We start from the raw sequence: 25,037 nt of genomic DNA on the forward strand, positions 1-25,037 counted from the left end.
GTAGGACCACAATATGCAAGCCATACATTACCGAAACCAACATGCAGCATCATCTTCAGTGGTACAAAGAGCGTGTACAGTAAGATGTGGAAGCGTGGAAGCGTGGAAGCTGTGTTATGGAGCGACGAATTACCCTACATCCTCTACAGAGCGCTGAATGGGTGTGAGTGTGGCGAACTCCCGGTGAACATCTCTTACTAGAGTGCGTAGCCGCAACTATGAAATTCGAGATGGGGGTATGATGATTTTGCCTCAGACCTGTGTTTGTGGTGCTCCGAACATGAAACTGCAAGAGGTATCTGAACCGAGGTATCTGGACAATGCTATGCTTTTCTACACCGTGACATAAGGCTGCTGCTATAACTACGTGGACATTTGTGGGTATTAACGTAGCCACACCTGACTGGCCTCCACAGAGCCCTGATCTCCATCCTATTGAACATCTGTAGAATGAACTGAATAATTTAATTTTAATAATTTAAATATTAGACACGCATATATATATATATGCGTGTCTAATATATGTGAGGTATAAGGCTAATCACCTTATATATATATATATATATATATATATATATGGGTGTGTGCGCGCGTATGTGTGTGTGTATATGAAGGCGTGCTGAAACGTTGTGATATGTGACAGGTGTCTGACATGTCTTCTTATATATCCTAAAAAAAAAAATTATTACAATGGTTAAATTGGTTAAAATGGTTAAATGGTTTTAAGATATGTTCTTTCTTGTGGTTATATCAGTTGCTTTAATATCATTTTTGTTCTAGTTGTTTATCAGAACTTTTCATCCCCCCCCCCGTAAATTTTGTGTGTGTGTGTGTGTGTGTGTGTGTGTGTGTGTGTGTGTGTGTGTGTGTGTGTGTGTGTGTGTGTGTGTGTGTGTGTGTGTGTGTGTGTGTGTGTGTGTGCAGTAGCGAACAGATTAATCCAAACAGGCCAAATTTTCTTCAGGTTTTTACTTTTTGTTTCAGTTCACAATAATTTTAGTTTCACTTTACTATTTTTGTTTTGGGTTTTTGTTCACTGTTTTGGTAGAGTGCTGCGTGTTTTAACTATCTCTACGATGTTTATTAATAGCGTTGTGCGTTTTTAATAAACAAGTTGACATTTGTAGTGTTTTAATTTTGGGTATCTATAAAATTGATACATCTCCAAGGAAACATTTAAAAATATGTACACATGTATGTACCACTATCTCAGCACACATGTATGACTCAAAGTCAACGAGTGTGTTGTTGGTTTGGGTACTGTTAATGCAAGTTAAAAGAAGTTTAGGAAGACAGGTACAGATAAGGTCAAAAAAAAGTAAAATTACTCAAGATCGTTTACTAGCTAGGAAAACTAAAATCAATTCAACATTGTCTGCTGTTGACTTAAATAGAGATTAATGTTTCTGACATACAGTCCGTCGAAGATATTTGGAGCATGGAGGACTGCCCATAGACCAAAAAAGTTGACGAAAGCTATGCAGAAAAAGGTGCTTCAGAGGGGAAAAGATTGGACTTCTGAGAAGTGGAAGAAGGTCATATTCTCAAATGAGAGCCATTTCTTTGTACAGGGAGAGAGAGAGAGTATCCTATGTTCACAAATTAGCGGCTGTTGTTGAATTGTTGAATGTGGGTGGGAGAAGATTTCTCCACATTCAACAAGCTCCTAAACACCCGGCTAAAAAGATGCTCTGGGGTTGTTTTGCACGTGATAGTCCAGAATCACTTATATCTGATGACTGTATGATGATAAGTGACCAATACATAAAAATATTGGAGAAACGAGTGGTCCCACAGATCCAGAAAGACAAAGAACTCATCTTCCAACAGGATCTCGCTCCTTGCCACACTTTAAAAAAATGTGAAAGAGCCTCAAAAATCACAACATCCAATCGCTTCATTGGCCAGGTAACTCTCCTGATATTAACCCAATAGAAAAATTGCGGGCCATAGTGAAAAAGAGACTTGGACGATTAAATTGTGATACAAAGGATAACTTAATACAGTCCATTATAAAAGTATAATTTCGAGATGCAGAAATCAGAAAAATCTATGTTGGTTGAGTCCATCCTTAAGTGAATTAATTAATTGAAATTAATTCACTTAATAATACGTTCATTGAAAAATTAATGAACTTATTAGGAATAGAGGAGCACATATAAATTATTAGGTAAAGTTGGAGTTTACTTTTTGTACTTATTTTCTTTTATTTTCTTTAAAATGTGAGTGTTCGGATAATTTGTTCCCTACTATGTGTGTGTGTGTGTGTGTGTGTGTGTGTGTAAGGTTCCAGTCTCAAAAAGTTCAAGAAACACTGTTCTAGAGTTCCCAAAACACAATCTAATAAATATTATGGATGGCATACTTTCAACACAAAGGTGTGATGAAAGTTACGACTCCAACCCTTTTTTTTTTCTCGTCGGTAATAGAAGATTTCATTAAAAAAAAATGAATGTTTTCTTTCACTTCATTTGGCAATTTTACACACGTTATTTCTCTTCCTAATCACCTCTGCAGGTCCACACTCTTCTTGTAATCTTCAGATTCAAATCAATATTTGAATTCAGGACTACCAGTAAGTCAGATTCCAAGTATGTTATTTCACCCGGCTTGTCCTTCCTCTGTTGTATTAAATCAAGGAGATTATGTATATAAATTGTGTCTGTTCATTTGCCGGATTGCATATTTATGGGGTGCTTTTAAAACCACAAAATCTAGGATCAAACATCCTACCACATTCGCATGATACTGAATAACTCCCTTTAACTGAAAAGCCATAATTAAAGTTTCTCTCGTATTGTTTCAAAAATAGATTCAGGTCTTTCCAATAGAAGATTTTCCTCTGATTCGAGTGGAAAAATGTTCATTTAAATTTGGCCATATTAGATGCCGCTTTATTGTGAAGCTTTTCTGTATTTATAAATACAGAAAGGTTTCATAGCGCGTTGTTTCATCACTGAAAACTAGTTATAATTACGGCTATTTTGCCTGCTTCAGTTTAAGAGTGCCCCTGTTTAAATATCATTGGCTATTTACTCACGGATTCTTAGGGCATTGTAGATGTAAGTTTACCAAAACGTATATGTAGCATAAGGAAGAGAAATTTACACATACCTTTTTCTGGGTGTTGCGGCTTTTCTTCTTTATGCGATGTCCGAAAACTATTGAGTGTGTGGAGGGGGGGAGTAGGCAATTTGGAAGAATTAAATTAGAAAAACCCGGGTTTTTTCCGTAATATATATATAAACATATATATTATATTACTATATTATATAGGGTGGGAGAAAGGTGAAAGGGTTGATTATTTATATAGGGGGGAAGGGGAAACTGAAGCAGGCAAAATAGCCGTAATTATAATAGTTTATTAAGAGGAGTAACATGGGAGTTTTCCCAGAAATAATATACATACTGAAAACTAGTTTTTCAGGAACCGAATTGCGTTTATTTTCTTGAAAATAGAGTGCAAACATCAAAATGGGGAAATTTAATGATGAGATTTATTTGTGCCAAAGGTACTACAGAAGATTCTACTAAGGAAGAAAAGAGAGTTGACATAACGAGAGAAAAGTAAAGGTGGTTCCTATTGAAGAATTCCAGACATTGAAGTGTGTTTGGAAATATTTGAAGAAAACAGAAAGCTAATAATAATGGTAAGTACCTGCGGGATGTTCGTTAAGGACATGGACTTGTCCTTATTCAATATCATGTTGCAACTTAAAGATGTGCACAAATTCACATGTAGAAAAGACGCAAGAAATAAGTCTTATTGATTATGTCATTACTAATGGAGATGTTTTCACTTTGGTTTTCAAGATAGAATGGCTGTGAAATAGTAAGTTATCACCATTTAGTCTTGAGCAGGATAAAATGAATATCATATTAAAACGAAAAATATTGGGTAACTTTCAGAGGTTAACTGTATGTTTAAATATGCAAATATTATTAAAACAAAGTTTGAAAACAAGAACTAAACTTTGGAGACTCAGCATTAGACGAAACTATCGATTGATTCTGCTAGAACAGCAGGTGAAGAAACTGTCGATTGATTCAGCCAGTGAGGCATGTGGTCAGGTCCGAGGCCAAACCAGGAAAAAGAGGACCATGCCATCACAGAATTTCATAGTTTTTTTTCTTTTTTTTCTTTTCTACTAACTCTGGCTAGGGGCGTTCATATGGCGTCCGTCACACCCATCCATCTACTCTGTATGGATGCAGGGTGATTCGTCGCTCCATAACACAGCTTTCCAAGCTTCCACGTCCCACTGTACACGTACACGCTCTTTACGCCACTGAAGGTTCGAGTCTTCACAGCGACCGTGATTCCCGAGAGCTATAGAGTATTCCCACCTTACGTGACTGCTAATTCATAAGTAGTATAGAAATAGAAGGCACGACACAACATAAATAAAAAAATGAATTTTAATTAGGAAAAGATTTTTGGAAAATTTTCCAATTTTTTCCCCTTTTTCTTTGGGGGGTAGCAGGGCCCCTTGGTCCCCCTTCTGGGTGTACTACTGGTTCGGGTAATGTGGGACTTACATATTGCGGTCCCTACCATGGAACACCCAATTTGTGAGCCTCGATTTTGAATGTTTTTGTGCAGATTCGTGTTCCGATTGATGATGCCAAGAACTCCGCATCATTCAACGTGTTGGCAGACGAATGGCATAGCGGTTTTTACATATTATCTTGCGTAGCGCTCTACGGTCACGTTTGGTGAGTGCGGTAGGTTGTCCACTGTGAGTAGCACTTACATTTGACTCCCTGCGCTTCCATCTCAGTATGGTATCAGTGATTGCTCACCCGGGATTGGCCCAATTTGTCAAAAATTTGCCGAACAGATAGGACTGCAGCATGGAGCATCATATTCCTTCGATTTATACCGGCTACAAACACGTGACTCGTTACATTGCACGTCCGTTAACTTCTTTCCAAGCAGTGTGTGTGTGTGTACATATAATTTTTAACTTTTTTTTTTTTTTTAGAAAGCAGTTGACGTGTTTAATCAAGACATTCAGTTGTTCGACAAGTATGAATACGATATTAAAACTCAAATTTATTTGTCATTGAATGAGAATTCGATTAACCCTATGATTAATTATTATTAAGAAATAGTTACAGAATTGTAACATTTTGCAGTCATTTAGCTCAAATATTAGTGTAACTCTATGTTTCCTATTCTTATTTGATTTATTCATCTTAATATATAAAGATATATATCCTTGGTATATATGTCATCATTAGAAGGTTATGAGTAGGTCGTCTTCAAAACCTAGAAATTATTTTGAAGCACAAGTTTATCGTGTGCAAAATTTCGACTTCTGATTTGCTGAGGTTTTGATACTTATATTTAGAATGTGTCTCTCTCTCTCTCTCTTTCACTCTTTAATCTTCAGAATTCTTACACAATCTTAAATTCTGTAGTTTAGCCAAGCATTTGCTAGAGTAATTTTGTCAGAATGTCTTCCCGCTCACGACATCATGACTGTGTCACCTCAGCGTTCCGCTTCCCGGAAGTCACTTTGACACGTGGCTCGCATTTTGCAGTTGCGACTGTAAACATGAAGCTCTCTCTCTCTCTTCCAGTGCAAGGATGAACGATGTAAAGGAAAGCGCTGTTCTTGAGTGATTCTTCTATCTTTGCCGTTCGGCTGATGACTTTCTTCTTCATAAGGAGGAAACACGACAGAGAACACATAACTGCAGATGTTTTTAGTGGATTTAAAAGGAGCACGTGCCACAGAAAAAGAAAGAAAAAAAAATTCCGATGGCAGCACTACGTTTGTTCAATACATGGAAACAATATTGTTGTACTTGCGGCGCTGTCAACTTTCTGGAGAGCATATTATAATAATGCTAAAGAACGTATCCTCTGCACGTTACTAAGAGATTGGTGTGCAGATAGTTAAGAGTGATTGTGATAATATTTTAATTTTGATAAATCGATAAAACGTTTTTCCACCATGGAAAGTGATATATTTCCAGCGCAACACAAATATACTGTCCCCCCCCCCCCCCAACTCCAACACAGTTGAAAATAAACAGCACTAAATATTGTTATTCACCTTCAGCACTGACAGATCGCAAAACACCATTAGTTCTCTAAAGTTGTGCAGTTTGCTTTTTTTTATATATAATGAAGCACCAGTTTATCACCATCCACAGAAGCAGTCTTCTTCGCATTTACGAATAGTAGTCTTTCACGCCTTTGCTCAACAGTCAGTATTAGAAGATGATTCTTTTTTACACGAATTTTCTTCTTCTATTTCCTCAGCTTCCGGAACATCGCGAGCGAGACTTCCATCGTCCAGCTCATCTAGTCGTCTGGCAGGAATGCCGAAACGTCTTTGGAAGACACGTGCAAAGTCTCAGTCTCGAGTGACAGTTAGTTCTTCCTGCGACTGGACACCGGAGGTTAGTTTTGTTGATATATTATAGTTATTAGTTAATCTCTGTCTTCCCCTTGTATATGAAGGAAAGCTATATTGAAAAAAAAAAAAAAAGAAAAAAAAGGTATAATGTTACTGGACTAAATGGTGGCACATAAGATAAAAATATCCCTTTAATTTCATTTGCTTTAAGCAGGGAAACGTGAAGATAACTAAAATGTAGTGATGATTGAGGCAGTTCTCACAACGTGGTTTTCTATGTTTAATATGTACATTATTCCGTCTCTGGATGAAGCATTTGAAGATTTTTGTTCTTTCATTTTTTTTCTTTATTTTCTTTCATTTTTTTTTCTTTATTTTCTTTCATTTTTTTTCTTTATTTTCTTTTCTTTCTTTCTTTATTTTGTTCAATTTTGTAAATACTGTGTATTTATTCTGATATATTCATGGCTGTACCGTCCATAACAGAAAAATTGATATAATTTACAGGTCAGTCATTGAAGGGGGGGGGGGAGGGACTACATGATAGTAGCGGTTAGAATTAACTAATTGATGATGTCCTGTAGCATTATGAGGCCAGTGTATATGGTTATTGCGTGTGTTCTTCTTGCTTGTTTAACTCTTTTATAGATGAAAAATCTTACAGTCTTCGTTTGAGACCGGCAAACTCGCCTGCAATTTGGAAAGCTCTTACTCGCAGCCTAGAAGGGTTTCCACACAACTTTTCCGTTGTCCTTGAGACGGGGGGGGGGCGGCACTCGCTGAAGAACCGTAGTGATGGGTGCAGAAAATAGCAAATAAATGAAGTATATTGAGATTGCGAATAGAGACTAGTTTATGGTAGACTTTAAGTCAGTATATAACTGAAACTAGATGTTTTCTTTCATATCTCGCCCATTTGATTACAATCATAGAACCATATGCAGTTTATCCCTTATTTAAGATAAGGGATAAACTGCATATGACAAGTTTCTCTAATGGCATACATCTAAATATGCATGCCATTAGAGAAACTTGCAAACAAAATGAAACAATGAACTGAACCGTATCCTCCATATAACTGATATGATCTTGCTTTAATAAATACTTATAGGCCCGTTTCTTTTTAAACTAAATAAACTATTCCGGTTTATATTGCTTTCAGTGCCATCATCAAACTTTTTTGAGACTGTTTGGGAGAAATTTTGAAAATATTTATTATAGTAATAAATTATGAGTTTCACTTTTGGACTCTTAAATTCGAAGTCCATTCTCATAGGAACATCCGAAAATATGTCTTTGATAGTGTATAAAAATGGTGCAGAGGTGTTGTTTAAATGAAAAACATTACACAGAATTTTACACTTGGATAAAAATCTAGATTCATTAAAAGTGTATGGACAGCTTTCTTAAATCGAAGTTGCTTTATTACATATCCTTTACCCTTCCCCACCGGAACTAGAGCTGTTACTTTTTTTTTTTTTTTTAATGTTAAGCTCATGTAGCTTTGTTGAAATGGCATATGCTGCCATAGTGCTAGACCACCAGAAGAAATACTTAATAAGTTCGAATCTAGTGAGTCGCTTACTAGAGTAACCGTTTTTGGAATTTTTTTTTTTAAAGCTAATTCCTGTCAATCGATTGGGCACGAGTAATTTAGTTTTTTGTTTGTTTGTTTTTTCTCCTGAAAGCTTGAGTTTTAACTCCACAGTCTAGCAAATTGACAGAGCTCACATTATTTTGGACACTGAATAGTATTAGAGTTAGGATCACAAGATGATGGCAGTTGTCTGCCATACTCTTCTCCTCAGATGCCTAAGAGATCACTAGTAGGATTGGACTAGCTGTCAGTGATGGCTAAATAGTGAGATTGACTATTGATCCATTTGACCCATTGATCTTCAAGAAGTTAATTAGGAGTGAATGGCTTTGCCTATTCCCTGTGGTAATACAAGATGTTAGAGGATTTATTTTATGTGACTCCCACCTTAAAAGGCCCAAAACCCATAGTACATTAATATTACTACTTTGGAACTGCTAAAGATTTCATAATTTGGAAATTCCATTCTAGAGACCAAACGTAGAACGTTTTAAGTCCATTTCAGCTCTCCATGAAGCAGGGTGGTAGTGGTCTCACACTTCCTCCTTGTCAGGTGGAATTTATCTACTACATAAAGACATTTATAGACATCCATGTCCACAGTGGGATTCAATCCTACAGCATATTGGGTAGAGTGTGAATTATGCTATCTAAGTTGATAGCATAATTCACACTCTACCCAATATGCTGTAGGATTGAATCCCACTGTGGACATGGATGTTAACTTAGCCATCCAGGCTAGCAAGAGAACTTAACATGTTCATGCAAGAATGTATCTCATGCAGTGTATTGCAACATATGGCATGAGATGCAGACTGATGTTAGCATGTTAATGGAGAAATAGGAAGGTATTAATGTATTAATGGAGAAGTAGGGCAAAAAAATTCATATGGAACATATTCAATTTTAAACTTGAGATGCAACCCTCTGTTTCCTCCATATACAGGGGTGTAGTCCTAAAAGAAATAGTGCCAACTTGGAAACAAAAATCCAGAGCATAAAGTGCGGCATTTATTATTATTATTATTATTATTATTATTATTATTATTATTATTATTATTATTATTATTATATTAATTTTAATTATATTATATTATATTATATTAATTATTATATATTTCTATTAATATTATATAATATTATATATTAGATAATATAATAATAGCGGCAAGCTACTATTTTTTGACCGAAAGCTGGAACTGCATTATAAGTCTTATTATTATAATTCTTATAATTTATTATAATGAATTTAAAAATTTTGATAGTTTGAGAAAAGTACCAGGGCGTCGCCCTGGCCCGACTACACCCCTGCCCCATATAACAACACTTCCATGGAGTATCTCATGAGATTCTTTCAGATACGCCACATTTTTATTTCTCTTATTAGGTGACTTATGTATTAAGTAGTCTTAATAACAAGACTTGAAAAGAAATAGAGTTAATAAAATATATTATTTCTTTCCCCTCCCGTTTACCATAATGTAATAATTTTTTAATACTCCTTTGTGGAATTTAAATTAATGTAAATGCACTTGTTGTTGTCTCCATAAAGAGTTCAAGTTATGAAATTCTTTTTGTAAAATGTCGTTATTTCGGCAAAGTTAAACACGTGGAGTTGGCAGTATAAACAGTTCAAGTGCTGCGCTGCGTTTTCAGCCAATAACAGGGAGCTGGAAGCTGGCGCGCCGTGTACGAGGAGAGAAGAGGTAAAGCAGTTAAGAGAAAAAGTGAAGGCAACTTAATGGTGGTTAGAAGTAGCCATTTTTGACAGAAAGGGTTGTAAGAACATGTTTGGGGACCTGTGGAATTATCTGAAAGTATTCAATTCTTTCTGATGGTGTAGGATCACCAAAAGAAAATCTAGAAGAAGGCCTCGAATGTAGTCTTTGTTGTAAGGAATAACAGTAGGCTCAAGTTTGGAAAACAAGTTCTAGGATGAGGTACGTCTGCTGTTTGTTTATACAGTATGGCTTAAGAAAAAAAAATGGTACTGAATAACTACAACGATATATGTTATGGAGTAAACGAGTTAATTAACAAAGAAATATGTTTACAAATGATGATATGTACATCCACAACTATCGGTGGAATATTGGTCGAATAAAGCATTAACGACGGTAGATTACGTGCTCGAAATGGACACCTTGTCTTTCAAGAGAGGTTTCGTAGCGCATGCGAAGGTTTTTGTCAGCTTGGAGAACGAGGGTTGGGACGTCTGCTAGATATACCGTGTAATTTTATCAATTTAGTTCATGAAAGTTTGAAGGGCAGGTCATGGTGGAATACCCAATCCTTCAGCATACCCCAAACGAAAGCATCAAGTGTGTGAGATCAGGAGAACGTAAGGGGTATGGGAATTCTGTGAATCTCGAAATGAGCCTTCCGAGGAAGTGTTCTGATAAATAGGCTCTAGAACTATGTGATATGTGATGGGTTAGGTTACTTCATCCTGTTGGAATACCCGTGCATGAAATTTTAATGTTTTTTTGCACAACACATCCTATGCAAATCCTGGGTGAATGCAACTAACACATTCTCGATGTAGCATTCGTTATTCAAGGTCACGGTTATACCACTCTCTTTAATGAAGTAGACCTCATTTATGTCGTGGCTGGAAACTGCACTGCTGTGAAGACATTTTTCTTGGACAAATTGAGGTCTTGAGAAACTAATAAACCTGTAGGTTCATTTCAACCGCTTAGACTGAAATGCACTTTGTCTGAGAACCAGACATTATGGAGGAAGGAGGCATCTTCACAGACATTGGCTAGCACACGTGCACTGTCTTCCTGCCGTGCAGAGTAATCCGTTGCTGTTAAACACTGACCCGCCTGAATGATGTAAGACAATGCATCCAGCTCCTGAAGGATTCTCTGTGGTGACCACTTTGGTATCCCAAGGTTTTATGCTGTTCAGCATTGACTGCAACACTTGCTCCAGCACACGGCTGTGACAGTTCGTGGTCTTGCTGAATGCAATTTGCATTGCGGCAGAACACTTCCTGTACATCAGAACCCCTCGATTAAAGCAATGATGATACTATTGCTTGGAGCATGCTTACGGAAACGACGAATGAATTGCTCACAAAGATGTCTTGGGCTTGGACCATTTGCTCTACCAACTCCATATGAACTAAATAATGCTCAAAAATGTCTTTTCTTCCAGTATCAACACCATTGCTATAGCTAAATGTAATGGTGTAGACTCAACACATGCTTTTTTTATTGATGTTAATGCAGTTGAATGGTATATCTCATAGCAGGTGTACTCAGGGCCATCGCCAGATTAGATTGTGCGATGAGGCAAACAATTAAATATTGCTCCTGATGGATTATGAGACAAAAATATAAGAAAATCTCCAGTTGCTATGTTATTTTTATTACAAGAGAAACATTAATGCAAAACGATTACATAATAATATTAATTAAATGTTTACTCTACGGGGATATCGCACAGTAAAACTGTTTTTAAGCTCTTCTAAATTTAAATTATAAGCTATGTCCACCTCTATCGATATAATTGCAAGACCAACCAATCTATCTTTGGTCACTGCTGTTTGCAAATACTTTTTAATCAGTTTAAGCTTGAAAAAACTTCTTTCCGCACTTGCTAAGCTGACTGGAATTGTTAGCGTAGCGACTGCGCCTACCGCAATATCGCTGAACGAGCACCCTTATTAAGCTGCACCGTGAGGCAGGCTGCCTCTATGCTACAACCTGTTGACGGTACTGCATTTACTGAAGGGGTGTTAACGTTCAGTACTTTTTTCTTTCGCCATACTGTATAATCCTGCATTTATTCCTCTCAATGCATGAAGTGAAGACTGAACATTTTATGTCAAGTAGAAAGTTAGTATTTCTTCTAAGTAGTGTTCCTTGTGATAGTTTGTGTGATACACACACAAGAGTACTGAAGACGAAAAGATAATGGGAACTGAATACAGGTAGTGAAGATTGTGTTTAGAGAACTGTAAGATTGCTCTAATGTATATTGACTTCATGTTAAACTTTCTGGAATGAGGTAAATATTCCTGAAGAAATTTGTATTCAAGTTGCAGAGGTGGGATGTGTGTTCTTTATTTTGGTATTTGCTTTGAGCCAGCATGAAAAGATTTCTTAAATAAATAAATAAATTCGGTGTGATGATACAGCGTTCCCTCTTTATACGGGAGTTCACAGTACCACCTAGTCCCCCCAAATTTTATCTGGGCTCCAGAACCGGCATAGGCTGAAGAATCAGACCTATGGCTGGGTCTGATTCCTGACTGTAATCTGTGTGTGTCCTCGGACTGGTTTGCCTGCTTGCGGGATGAAAAACACCAGATAAACTGGTGGGAAAAACCCTGGTGTCCACGCCCAAGACCAGCTAACTTGGCTATGACTGAGGAAGATCCTTGAGCTCCTCACGTTGTTGATGGGAATTGAACCTAGGACACTCCTTCCCCAGGCATATGGTTGCGAAGTGCAAAGCCACTAGGCTAACCGCATGGACAAAAGATTTTTTAATTGGAATTGATTGTATTAATAGGCTCTGGTTGTTTTAATCCTAAAGAGGATTACTAAAGGAATGTGTTTCCGTTTGTTGTTTACTAACTGTAGTAAAAAGCTATAGTTGCTTAAACCTAGAGAGAATTAGCAAAGGAATTTGTTTTCTTTGCTTTGTTTGTTGGGAATTTTTTAATTTCTGCATTTCAAGTGGATGAGTGTGGAAGAAAATGTTGTAATTGTGTAAATAATTGTTTGTATGGTTATTTAACCACCGTACGGCCATTATGGATCAAATATGCATCCTCATATGCTTCATATCCATCATATATTTCAATGTAATGTTAATCTTCTTCTTCTTCTGCAGCTTCTCCCACTTAAGTGGGGTCACTGTTTGTTATGAGTCTCCTCCACACCTTCCTGTCTTGGGCTGTCACCACATCCAAGTTCTTCATCTTCAAGTCCTCTTCTACCAGCTCCCTCCATCTCTTCTTTGGCCGCCCACGCTTCCGCCTTCCTTGCACATCCATCTGCATGACCCTTCTTCCCACATATTTGTCCTCCCTCCTCATCACATGACCAAACCATCTCAACCTTGCCTCCTGTATTTTCGCTCCTAAGTTCGTAACTTTCACTGTTCCCCTGACATAGTCATTTCTCAGATGATCCTTTCTGGTCACACTGCACATCCACCTAAGCATTCTCATCTCTGCTACTTCCATCCTGCTGATGTTATTTTTCCTCAGGGCCACAGTTTCTATAGCATATGTCATAGCTGGCCTCGCTACTGTCCTATAAATTTTGCCTTTCAGATTGATCGGCACCCTCTTATCGCATAACACTCCAGCCATCTCCCTCCAATTCCTCCAACCCGCTCGTATCCTGCATCCCACTTCCTTCTCAGCTCCTCCATCTTCTTCCACTGTTGAACCTAAGTATTTAAAGTCTCTCACCTTCCTGATGACATTTCCTTCCAACTCCAGATTTGTCTCCTGGCCGCCGCCACCGCCCACTACGCAACACATATACTCTGTCTTACTTCTGCTCAGTCTCATACCTCTCTCTTCCAGTACTTTTCTCCATCTTTCCAGTTTAGTTCCCACTTCTTCTCTTGAATCTACACACAGCAAGATGTCATCTGCATACAACATTGTCCAAGGTGCATCTTCTCTCACCTCCTCTGTTACCACCTCCATCACAATATTAAACAGAAACGGACTTAATGCTGACCCTTGATGCAAGCCAACTGTTACTTGAAAACTTTCTGTCTGTCCCAAACAGGTCCGAACACTTGTCTTCACATTTCTGTACATTTCCTGCACCAACCTGACATATTTCTCCGGCACCTTCTTCTCCCTCAGACACCTCCAGACTTCTTGCCGTGGAAGTCTATCGTATGCTTTCTCCAGATCAATAAATACCAGATGTAGCTCCCTTTGTTTCTCTCGATATTTTTCCATCATCTGTCGTAACCCAAAGATAGCATCTGTTGTTGATCTACCAGGCATGAAGCCAAATTGTTCCTTTGCAATCTCCACCTCCTCCCTCAATCTACCATCAAGAACCCTTTCTAGGATCTTCATTGTGTGGGACATCAACTTTATTCCTCTGTAATTTTTACAGTCTTGTGCATCCCCTTTACCCTTGTAGATGGGAACAAGAGTACTCTCCCTCCATTCCTCGGGTATATTTTCCTGTTGGCAAACTTTCATGAACAGGTCCCACAGCAGGTCAATTCCCTCTTCCCCCAGTGCCTTCCATGCCTCCACTGGAATCCTGTCGGGGCCCACTGATTTTCCATTCCTGATCCTCTTCATGGCCTCCATCACTTCCACTCTACTGATGTTCTGCACCATCCCCTCAGAAGGCTGCCCATCTCCTCTGTGAGTCCTTGCATTTTCCTCATTCAAAAGTCCCTCAAAGTATATTTTCCATCTGTTTCTTATGTCCACATCCCTCCATAATACTCTTCCTTCAGCATCTTTGATCTGCCTCACATGTAAGATGTCCTTAGCTGCTTTATTTCTACATTTCGCTAGTTGGTAAATTTTTCTCTGTCCTTCCTTTGTTTCTAATTGATCATACAGATCTTGATATGCCATGGTCTTCGCCTGTGCGACAACTCTCTTGGCTTCTTGCTTTCTCTCTTTGTACACCTCTCTGTCCTCTTTCACTCTTGACTCATCCCACTTCTGCTTTGCCTTCCTCTTAGCTGTCACTGCCACTTGTACATCATTATTCCACCACCAACCCTCCTGCTCTCTAATCTTTCCAGATGTCTCACCAAGCACCTCGATGGCACAGCTCCGGATTACTTTTGAATTATGTTTCCACCAATCTTGTACACTTTCCAGTCCATCCGGAATCCTCTCTAACACTCTCTCCCTAAAATGATTCCTCACACTCTCCTCTTTTAACCGAAACCACTTAATTGTCTTCATCCCATGGCAACCAGAAGTTCTTATCTTCGATCTTATTTTAAAGTCTGCGCACAGCAGTCGGTGTTGTTGTGCTACTTGTAATACCATTAACATTAACTAATGTTAATGGTATTACAATTATGACTTAATATGCACTTCGCATCCATGATAACCTTGATGTCTTGGCCGGTAGCGTGGTTAATGGAACATTGTTTCTTTTGTGTGTTTCTCTTATTTTAGAGATAAAGATAAGTGTAATAAATTTAGTTTAATCCTTTATCCAAGTATAAGCAAACAAAGTTTGCACCTGAAGTATGTTCAGGACTGAGGCAACTGTTGGTAAAGGTGGACGAAGCTTTCATCACTCCTTGTCTTAGTATCTCCCATAATGCAAAGCACATCTTCTTGCAGACATGTATAATGCTACGCATTAAGGGAAGGGCCATTACCCAGACCAGTTTCGACCTATATTGAGGTCTCATCAGGGGAGCCAGACCCAGAGGTGGTGATACTAAGGTGGAAACAATGGAGAAGTCATATTTACCTATACAAGTTGCCAAAAGGTGTCCCACCTTATTATTAAATTATTCTGGATTTAGAGAAAGATGTTGAAGTTTTTTCCCACTTGGTTAGACTATAATAAATTTAGTTTAATCCTTTATCCAAGTGTAAGCAAACAAAGTTTGCACCTGAAGTATCTTCAGGACTGAGGCAACTCGTGGTAAAGTAAAGCTCTTATCCCTCCTTGTCTTAGTATCTCCCATAATGCAAAACACATCTCCTTGTGGACCTTTGTTGAATGTTCAAGTACAGGTCAAACTCCAATATAACGGCCTCACCCTGCCACTGAGAAGAACTCTCAGAATCGATTGGCTCTACACCGTGGCAGGCTCACCCCACCACTGAGTAGAGCCACTTGTTTGCTCATATCTAATCTGAGGGGGGTAACAGCAACAGCCGTGACTCAGTTAACTTCACAGGCTACAGCATTGCCATTCATCATCCCCCCCACACACACCCACACACCACCACCACCCAGGACCTGGGAGACAGCAACAATCGAGCTTTAGTTAAAACTTCATGGGCTATAGCATCACTCAAGCTTCCAACCAGTTTCGACCTTTGTCTAGGTCCCGTCAGCGGGAGCCAGACCTAGAAGTGGTGATACTAAGGTGGAAGCAATGGAGAGGTCATATTTACCTATACGAGTTGCCAAAAGGTGTCTCACCTTATTATTAAATTACTCTGGATTTAGAGAAAGATGTTGAAAGTTTTTTTCCCACATGGTTAGACTATAATAAATTTAGTTTAATCCTTTATCCAAGTGTAAGCAAACAAAGTTTGCACCTGAATTATCTTTAGAACTGAAGCAACTCATGGTAAAGGTGAACTTCAGGTGCAAACTTTGTTTGCTTACACTTGGATAAAGGATTAAACTAAATTTATTATAATCTAACCAAGTGGAAAAAAACTTTCAACATCTTTCTCTAAATCCAGTGAGACACCTTTTTGGCAACTTGTACAGGTAATTATGACTTCTCCATTGCTTCCACCTTGGTATCACCCCTCTGGGTCTGGCTCCCACTGACAAGACCTCAATAAAGATCGAAACCGGTTGGAAGCTTGGGTGATGAATGGTGATGCTGTAGCCCATGAAATTAACTGAGGCATGGCTGTTGCTGTTACCCCTGAGATGACATATGAGCAAATGAGCAGCTCTGCTCGGTGGTGGAGTGAGCCTGCCACAGGGTAGAGCCAATGCTGAGAGTTTTTCTCTGTGGCAGGGTGAGCCTGTTACTGAGGGGGAAGGGGGAACAGCATTGAGGTTTTGGCATTTGGCCTGTACTTGAACATTCAATAAAGGTCGAAACTGGTCTGGGTAGTGGCCCTTCCCTTAATGCGTAGCATTATGTATGTCTGCAAGGAGATGTGCTTTGCATTATGGGAGATACTAAGACAAGGAGTGATGAGAGCTTGGTCCACCTTTACCACGAGTTGACTCAATCCTGAAAATACTTCAGGTGCAAACTTTGTTTGCTTACATTTGGATCAAGGATTATACTAAATTTATTATAGTCTAACCAAGTGGGAAAAAACTTTCAATAAAGGTAAGTGTGTGCATATATACACACACACACAAAATGTGGAACACAACAAGAAAACAAGGTATCCAGTAAACCAGAAGAACTGTTTATTAATATGCTGTATGCAGATGATCAGATTATATTATAAGATGATCTTCAAAAATCAGTTGATGAATTAAACAAAATACGCCAACAGTACAATTTAAAAATTTCACAAGAGAAAAAAGTCATGACATTTAAAGGTTGATCATGTCAGATAAAAAAAATAGCCATAGCAGTTAAAATAATGGAAGTGGTGATGCAGTTTAATTATTTAGGCTGCATAATAACATATATAAAAGATAAAGATATAGATGAAAAAATAAATTTCATAAAATCTGTGGAATACCTAAAAATACACTGAATTAAAAAAAAAAAAAAAAAAGAGACAAGAAACTATATCATATAAAGCAATGGTCAATCCCAATCCATTATACAACAGCTGTTAAAAAGAAATATGAAAATTAAATACAATCTCCAGAAATGAGATTTTTAAGAACAACTAAAGGATGCAAAAAATTAGCATATAAAAATTAAGACAGAAGGAAAAAGATAATTATTTAGGATGGAAACATAATGACTAGAGAGAAAGACTAGCTGCAAGATGGAAGGATCAATGAAGCCAGAACAGGCAAATGCCTAATTCTTAAGGAGAAGAAGAAAAGTGAATATAATGAGTTTTATTAGTTTGGGGAAAAACTAGTATTGTTTTCAGGCTAGATGAACATATTAATATGTTAAAAATAAAATTATATGAAAGTACAACACTACCAACAGCTTTCTATGGTGCAGAAACTTGAGCCTTAAAAAAATAGAAAAGAAGCCAAGAAGTTATGTTGGCTTTTGAAATGAAATGCTTCAGGAAAATCAGCAGAACTCGTTGGATTGAACATAAGATAAATGCACAAGCTCTACAAAATTTGAATATATCTAACTCAACAATTCTTAACTTAGTTAAAAGGAATCAACTCTGTTGGTTTTGGTCACATTGTGCAAATGGAACTGGAGAGGATTCCTTGCTTGGTATTTGAGAGCACTGTGAAGGGTACAAGACCAAGATTAACATGATGAATGAGGGTGGTCTGAAAAGTTCTCAGCCTTGACCATAACACTATTGGCAAGATTTTTTTTTTCTAAGTTGGGACATCTGTTATAAGCATCTATGTGAAATTGCAAGTCATTCTATCCAGTACTTTGTTTTATACAGCTGTCTGAAGCAAAAGTATTGTCTGTATCCCTTGAAATGGATAAAATTGAGTATCGTGCAGTTATAAAATTCTTTGTAAAAGAAGGTTTAACTCCAAAAGAAATTCATTCAAAATTCATAAACGTTTATGGGTGCTCTTCTCCTTCGTTTTTGGCAATTAAGAAATGGGCTGAAAAGTTTTAGACATGGAGAAAGAGGGTATGAGCTTCTACTGATAGCATGTTATGTCATATATACAAGGGTGGTCTGAAAAGTTCTCGGCCTCAACTATAGATGGCAACACTATCGGTAAGATTTTTTTTCCCAAGTTGGTACATCTGTCATAAGCATCCATGTGAAATTGCAAGTCATTCTATCAAATAGTTTGTTTTATACAACTGTCTGAAGCAAAAGTGTTGTCTGTATCCCTCGAAATGGATAAAATTGAGTATCGTGCGGTTATAAAATTCTATGTAAAAGAAGATTTAATGCCAAAAGATATTCATTCGAAGTTCATAAAAGTTTATGGGCATTCTTCTCCTTCATTTTCGAAAGTTAAGAAATGGCTGTTGAGTTTAAACATGGCCATACCAGCCTTGAAGATGATCCACGTGAGGGACATCCAAAAATGTAACAACACCAGAAATCATTGATCAAGTGGACAATATGGTATTGGATGACTGGCTAGTCAAAGTTCCTGAAATTGCTGAGACTATAGGCATTTCAAAAGAAGGTGTAGGATATATTTTGTATGAAGAATTGCAAATGAAAAAGCTTTGTGCAAGATGGGTGCCAAGCTTGCTCATAGCAGATCAAAAATTCACTCACATGAAAATCTCTGAACAGTGCTTGGAGCATTTTAACAAGAATAAAACTGGTTTTGTGCGTTGATTTATTACTATGGATGAGACTTGGATTCACCATTACACACCAGAATCCAAACAGTAGTCAAAACAGTGGACAGAAGCCGGTTGTTCAGCGACAAAGTCAGTTCCATGCAGGAAAGGTCATGCATTGGTGTTGGGATGCTAAAGGCATTTTGTTTATTAATTATCTTGAAAAGGGTAAAACAATAACTGGGGAATATTATTTTGATCTTTTAACCAGACTAGACGAAAAAATTCGCAAGAAAAGACCCGGTTTGCAGAAGAAAAAATCATCTCTCATCAGGACAATGCACCTGTCCACAAAGGTGTTTTGGCAATGGGAAAAGTAAGGGAATTCCCAAACTAAAACTCTTCCTCGCTGGTCAGCGTCTTTCTTCGAATCAAGAGGCGATTGCAGCTGTAGACCGGTATTTTGCAGATCTTACTGAGAACCACTACAGGGATGGGATAATGGTCTGGAGCATCGCTGGAATAAATGTATTAGTCTTAAGGGAAAATATGTTAAAAAATAAAAATAATTCTGAAATTATAAATTTGTTTTTTCATTGTTAGGCCGAGAACTTTTCAGACCACTCCCATAGTTCTTAGCACTGCATTGAGCTTTCAAAGCTATTGGCATATGAAAGAGCTTGCTTTGGACAGAGAACAGTGGAAGGCTCTTATCCACATGGGCCTCAGCCCATCTTGAGGATGGAAGAGAAGAGAGAGAACATAGTAAGAAGAAACCACAGATACTTAAATAATATAATAGAAGGTTTACTAAGTTAGTGTCAGGTCTATGGAATGTCAAATACGAGGAGAGATTGAGGGAATGCAACTTACAGTGCCTTGTTAATAGAAGGGGACATGATTGAGACATGTAAGTTGGTGAGGGTTTTTACCACATTAATATGGAGGAGATATTTAATAGAGTAGAGGAAGTTAAGGTAGAACTAGATACCATTCCTGGAAGCTGTATAAGGAGAGTATGAGCAGAAGAGTGAGAAGAAGGTTTTTTGCATGGAGAGTGATTGGTGAGTGAAATGCACTGCCTGAAAGTGTGAGTGCAGAACTGTGAATAGTTTCAAGGCATAATTCTACGATCTTTTTGCATGAAAATATTGACCTCCCTTGATTAGTCTTTTGACTCCATGGAGGTCAGATACAGATATAGTAATATTTGTACAATCTAACTTACCACCTTGGAAATAACCTATATAACCTTATAGGGTTTTGAGTGGGTAAATGTGAGTAGTTAACACAAGTTGGGTTACCGATCTTGACATTAAATATTAGCATGTCCATAACACTAGACTATCAAAAAGTAACACCATTACAAGCTTGATTCTCTCAATCAAACAAGCCAGTGAGTGGACTTAGCGGACAAGTAGGGGGGAAAAGAAGTTTTAGATATAAGCATCATAATTTAGAACATGAAATATATATTCCTTGTTACCTGTGTATCCTCCAAAACACTAGACTGCCAGAAGAAAGATTTTTATAGATTTTATAATGTTCACTGATTAGAGGAATTATTTTTTCTAGACTTTTTTTCAGCTGTATCACAAGGCAAGTATGGTTTTTTGAAAATTCGTGTTTTTAATCAGCCCCCCCCCCCAAAAAAAAACTCAAAAAAAGAAGTTTAATGTATAATGTGCACCATTCCAGACAATAACACACAAAATATTAATACTAGATGGTCGGAGTTGTCTGATGTAATCTTCTCACATAAAGTCATAAGCATTAACCAAAAACTTGACCATCAGTGACAATGATATTGGTAGAGGAATTATTTATTTTAAATAAATCAAATACATACATGACAAGAAATTCTTGTTTTAATCCTTTATACAAGTATGAGCAAACAAAAGACTATGTGAAATAGATTATTTGTATAGAGAGACTGACTTCATATTAGATTGCCTGTATCCTAGTGAAGCAAACAAAGTTTGCATGAAGAAGTATCTTCACAATTACTCTACTTGTATGTAGATATCAATTGCTTTAGTATTCCATAATGCAAAGCACACATCTTTTTGGACATGTATAATGCTATACATTATGAGAAGGGTCATTACCCAGACATAAGTAAAAGGTTGTCCAAAAACTGGGTGATCTTCAGATTACTCTAACCTCAACGACCCAAAAGGATCTTTTTAACTCACAATACTCCGTTAGTGGTGTTTCCACAAGACAAACACAACAGAATCCTCATCTCCACCCAGTAGTAGGCAAAAACTCACCACTAAGCAAAGCATTGCATCAGCTTCCACAAACAGCTAGCAAGAACCACTCATCTCCCAGGGCAAAGCATCCACTGAAGGTTCCCAATAAAGGCCATATCAGTAGAAGCTATACTGTAGGCATTGAAAGTTTTTTTTCACTTGGTTATAGTATAGATTAAAGATGCCTAGAAGTTATGTTCTTGGTTTCATCCTTTATCCAAGTGTAAGCAAACAAAGTTTTTACGTGAAGTCGCTTCATGACTGGGCTACTTGTATATAGAGGCAGATGACTTAGTATCTCATAATTCCATGCACATATCAATATGGACATGTATAATGCTATGCATTATGAGAAGGGCCACTACCCAGACTGGTTTCAACCTTTTATTGAGTCTCATCAGAGCCTCAGTAGATATAGATGAAGCCCTTTGGTCAGAGAGACCTGGGTTCGATTCCCAACCAAGAAGTGAGGAACGTTTATCTGGTCTCTTTCAATTAAAGGTAGTTAGTCAGTCTCATACGAAGGTGGAGGGTTTTTCGTCCCTCAGAATAGGCAAATTGGCCCCGTGGACACACACACGGATTTACAGCCATGGATACTTATGACAATATGTGGAAGAGATAGGGTCCTCACCACATGTCGTTACGCCCGTAGTTAACCATGAGTTCACATCATCATAGTCAACCTCGTAGATAGGAGACGTCACATGAATGGAATGGGAGGTCTCATCAGTGGGAGCCAGACCCAGAAGTGATACCAACTTTGAAGTAGTGCAGAACTAATATTTCCATATTTGAGTAATCTAAAGGTGCCACACCTATTATTAAAATTCTCTGGATTAGAGATAGATGTTGAAAGTTTTTCACTTGGTTATACTATAAATTAAAGATGCCATAATGCATAGCATTATACATGTCCATAAGGATATTTGCAGTGCATTATGGGATACTAATGCAATTGATGTGAAGTCATCTGTCTCTGTATTCAAGTAGCCCAGTCTTGAAGTGACTTCACTTAGCAAACTTTCTTCGCTTACACCTGGATAAAGGATGAAAGCAAGAATATAATTTCTTGTCATCTTTAATTTATAGTATAACCAAATGAAAATACTTTCAAAATCAATCTCTAATCCGGAGTGTTTTAGGAGTAGGTGTGACACCTTTAGACATACTTGTGTATGGAAATATGACTTCTGCATCACTTCAACCTTGGTATCGCTTCTCAGTCTGGCTCCCACTGATGACATCTCAGATTTTAGCAAGATAAGTACTTTGATTTTCTTTTGTTTGTTTTTCACTTTGATTTTATATTACTAGTGCTAGTGGTGGTTTTGTCCCCACTAGCGCTGTTTTATTTTTAAAATAAATATTAAGATTGCTGGTAGTGCAGTTAATATCTGCAGTATGGGATTACTTGTGGTGGTATCACAGCTACCATTTTGTAGTAGCTCAATTAGAGTATTTGCTGGTGGTGTAGAATTATTTCTATGTCACGGGATTATTTAATTCTGTCTTACGACTGAAAGGGTTTTTTGTTTGGGTGTTAGAACTAGGTATTTTTACTCAGAGAGTGATGAATGAGTGGAATAAGCTGCCAGAGTCTGTTGTGGGTGCCATGACTGTGAATGAGTTAAAAGCAAAGTATGATAGATACTGTGCAAATGCTGAATAGTTCTTGACATGATGTTTAGGGCCTCCCTTGATGAGTCTAAGGACTCCTTGGAATTGCCTATAATAATAATAATGTTACCTGGAACTAAGATATATGGTTAAAATTCAAACAAGCAGTATAACTTTTATTAGGTGATTATCTATTCATGTATTTTTTCTGAAGATTTCATGCTGTTTCTGAATGAAAGAAGATTGAACCTATAAGTGCTCCATTCAGAATTTAACACGAAATATCATTCCCAGAGTCAGTATTGGTTTATCAGACTAAATAAGATGATGTTAACTTACCAACATAGTTCCTTTTTCTTTGTACATACTGTTTCGAGTCATTTAATTGTAGATAATTTTTGCAAATTTCCTAATGTAATAACTGTGTGCTTTCTATAAATAATTGTGTACTAGAGGAAGAACAAAGTAATCGGCTTATAAAAGGAAATGGCCCAAAGCAAAACACATAAGCAAGGCAGAGTAGCATGCGAGTTTCTCCAGGAAGCTCACCAGAGTAGAGTACGGTATGGCGCTAGTTGCCAGGGAGAAGTAAGTGCCATACACAGTGAAGAAAAAGAGTGACGTAGGAAGAAAACCATAGGGCGCGCAATATAAAATCGGTTGTGGCACCTACAGAGCTCTCTTGGTCCTTTTATTCAACGGAGTGGTCAACGAAGTCAGGAGGTCATGCGGAGGTCAGAAGGCCACGTGGATGTGTCCAGGGAAGTTCGAGAGTCAACCTGTAGCCAAGCAGAGCAAAGTTCCCGATCCAGCAAGGACCCCATCGGAGAATAGAATGCCATGCTGAGCTGAATGACCTGAGAGCTGTGAACCTACACTGTCACTTCCATGAAGATGTTCCCTACCCGAGCCCATTGCAGATTTGCGTAGATGAAGTCTCATAAGAATTAGGATGAGACCAAGGATGTGCTGCCTGGACGCACATGTAGAAGGCCAAGTATCTCTTCACGCCTGGGTAAAGGAGACTTTTGATATATTTTATAACTGTACTGAGAGAATCATGTATTGCTAGTGTGATGGACTTTTATATTGCTAAGACTGAATAGTGAAAGGACTTTAGTGTTCTTACTCAAGAAATTAGAAAAAGTTTGAGCTTTAAGCTGAAGAACTATGTAGAATTGCTTTAGAGATATTTTCACCATGTCGAGTGCAAATCTCTTCCAGAAATGCTGTTATCGGAGTATAAGATTGCTCTGTAATTGAACTGTAATCCTTAATTAATGTCTTAGAGAATGTGTAAAAATTTAAAGTAATTAACAGAGTACTCTAGAGCTTTAGTATTGATATAATAATATGCTTGAAGTGATTCATATCTGTATACTTTTGTGAAATTGATGATTAAATGTTTTTTTGTTATGTTAATTTATTGGCTTGCCTGATTTTCTTCCTCTTGAACCGCTCATAAAAGTAGAACCAAGGCAGGGAGGGAATAAAAGTAAAGAAGGCTATGACTGCAAAGCAAATTTTATTTTAGATGATCTAAGTAATTAATAGTTTTGGTTAAGATACACATTGTAGTGTGCTAAGCTAAAACTTAATTCCTTGATATTGCATTGTTCAACTATCTAAGACATATAGTGGCGCAGCTAAAAATAAATTTCTCTAAGCCTGAAAGGGAATTAGCACCAGTGCAGAACAAAGGAATTGGCGTTAAGCCACGGCAGACCCTTGATGTGCTGATACATGTGCACTGCCGATTGGACTGATTCATGGCCTAGACCGAGCTATGAGACTGCATTGAAACTAACGTAAATTGAATTTATAATAAGTTACTTAAGAATGAAAAGACATAGCATGTTAAAGACCCTCAGAGATAGAAAATTCACATAAGAGAGTATTAAAACGAAGTCACGAAGGGAACAACAGCAAATCTGACAAGGGCGCAGACGAGCAAGAATTAGTTAAGGTAATTAATAACAACAAGCATTAACGATATAAAGACGAATTTTACAATGCATAATGAAACACAGTTTATTCTCCTGTATACGGATAAATTCTGTCACTGACACTCTCAAACTAATTTGCAGCTAAGTATGTATATTACTTTCATGTCGTTATATTTGTCTTTTTGTTTCAGATCTGTTA

General features: G+C 37.6%; 1 protein-coding gene across 1 annotated transcript in view; it reads left to right on the forward strand.

The window, feature by feature from the left end:
• RhoGAP102A (Rho GTPase activating protein at 102A) overlaps window positions 1-25,037 on the forward strand; it is a 382,252-nt gene that overhangs the window by 60,272 nt on the left and 296,943 nt on the right. Inside the window, exon 2 of the mRNA XM_090406360.1 lies at window positions 6,275-6,414. Within this exon, the coding sequence (XP_090262486.1) occupies window positions 6,275-6,414 (140 nt within the window). The remainder of the gene's footprint in view (window positions 1-6,274; window positions 6,415-25,037) is intronic.

The sequence above is a fragment of the Typopeltis vanoorti genome, chromosome 16 (assembly GCF_054136105.1).
Source record: "Typopeltis vanoorti isolate ZY-2024b chromosome 16, IOZ_Tvanoo_1.0, whole genome shotgun sequence".
Taxonomy (NCBI): domain Eukaryota; kingdom Metazoa; phylum Arthropoda; class Arachnida; order Uropygi; family Thelyphonidae; genus Typopeltis; species Typopeltis vanoorti.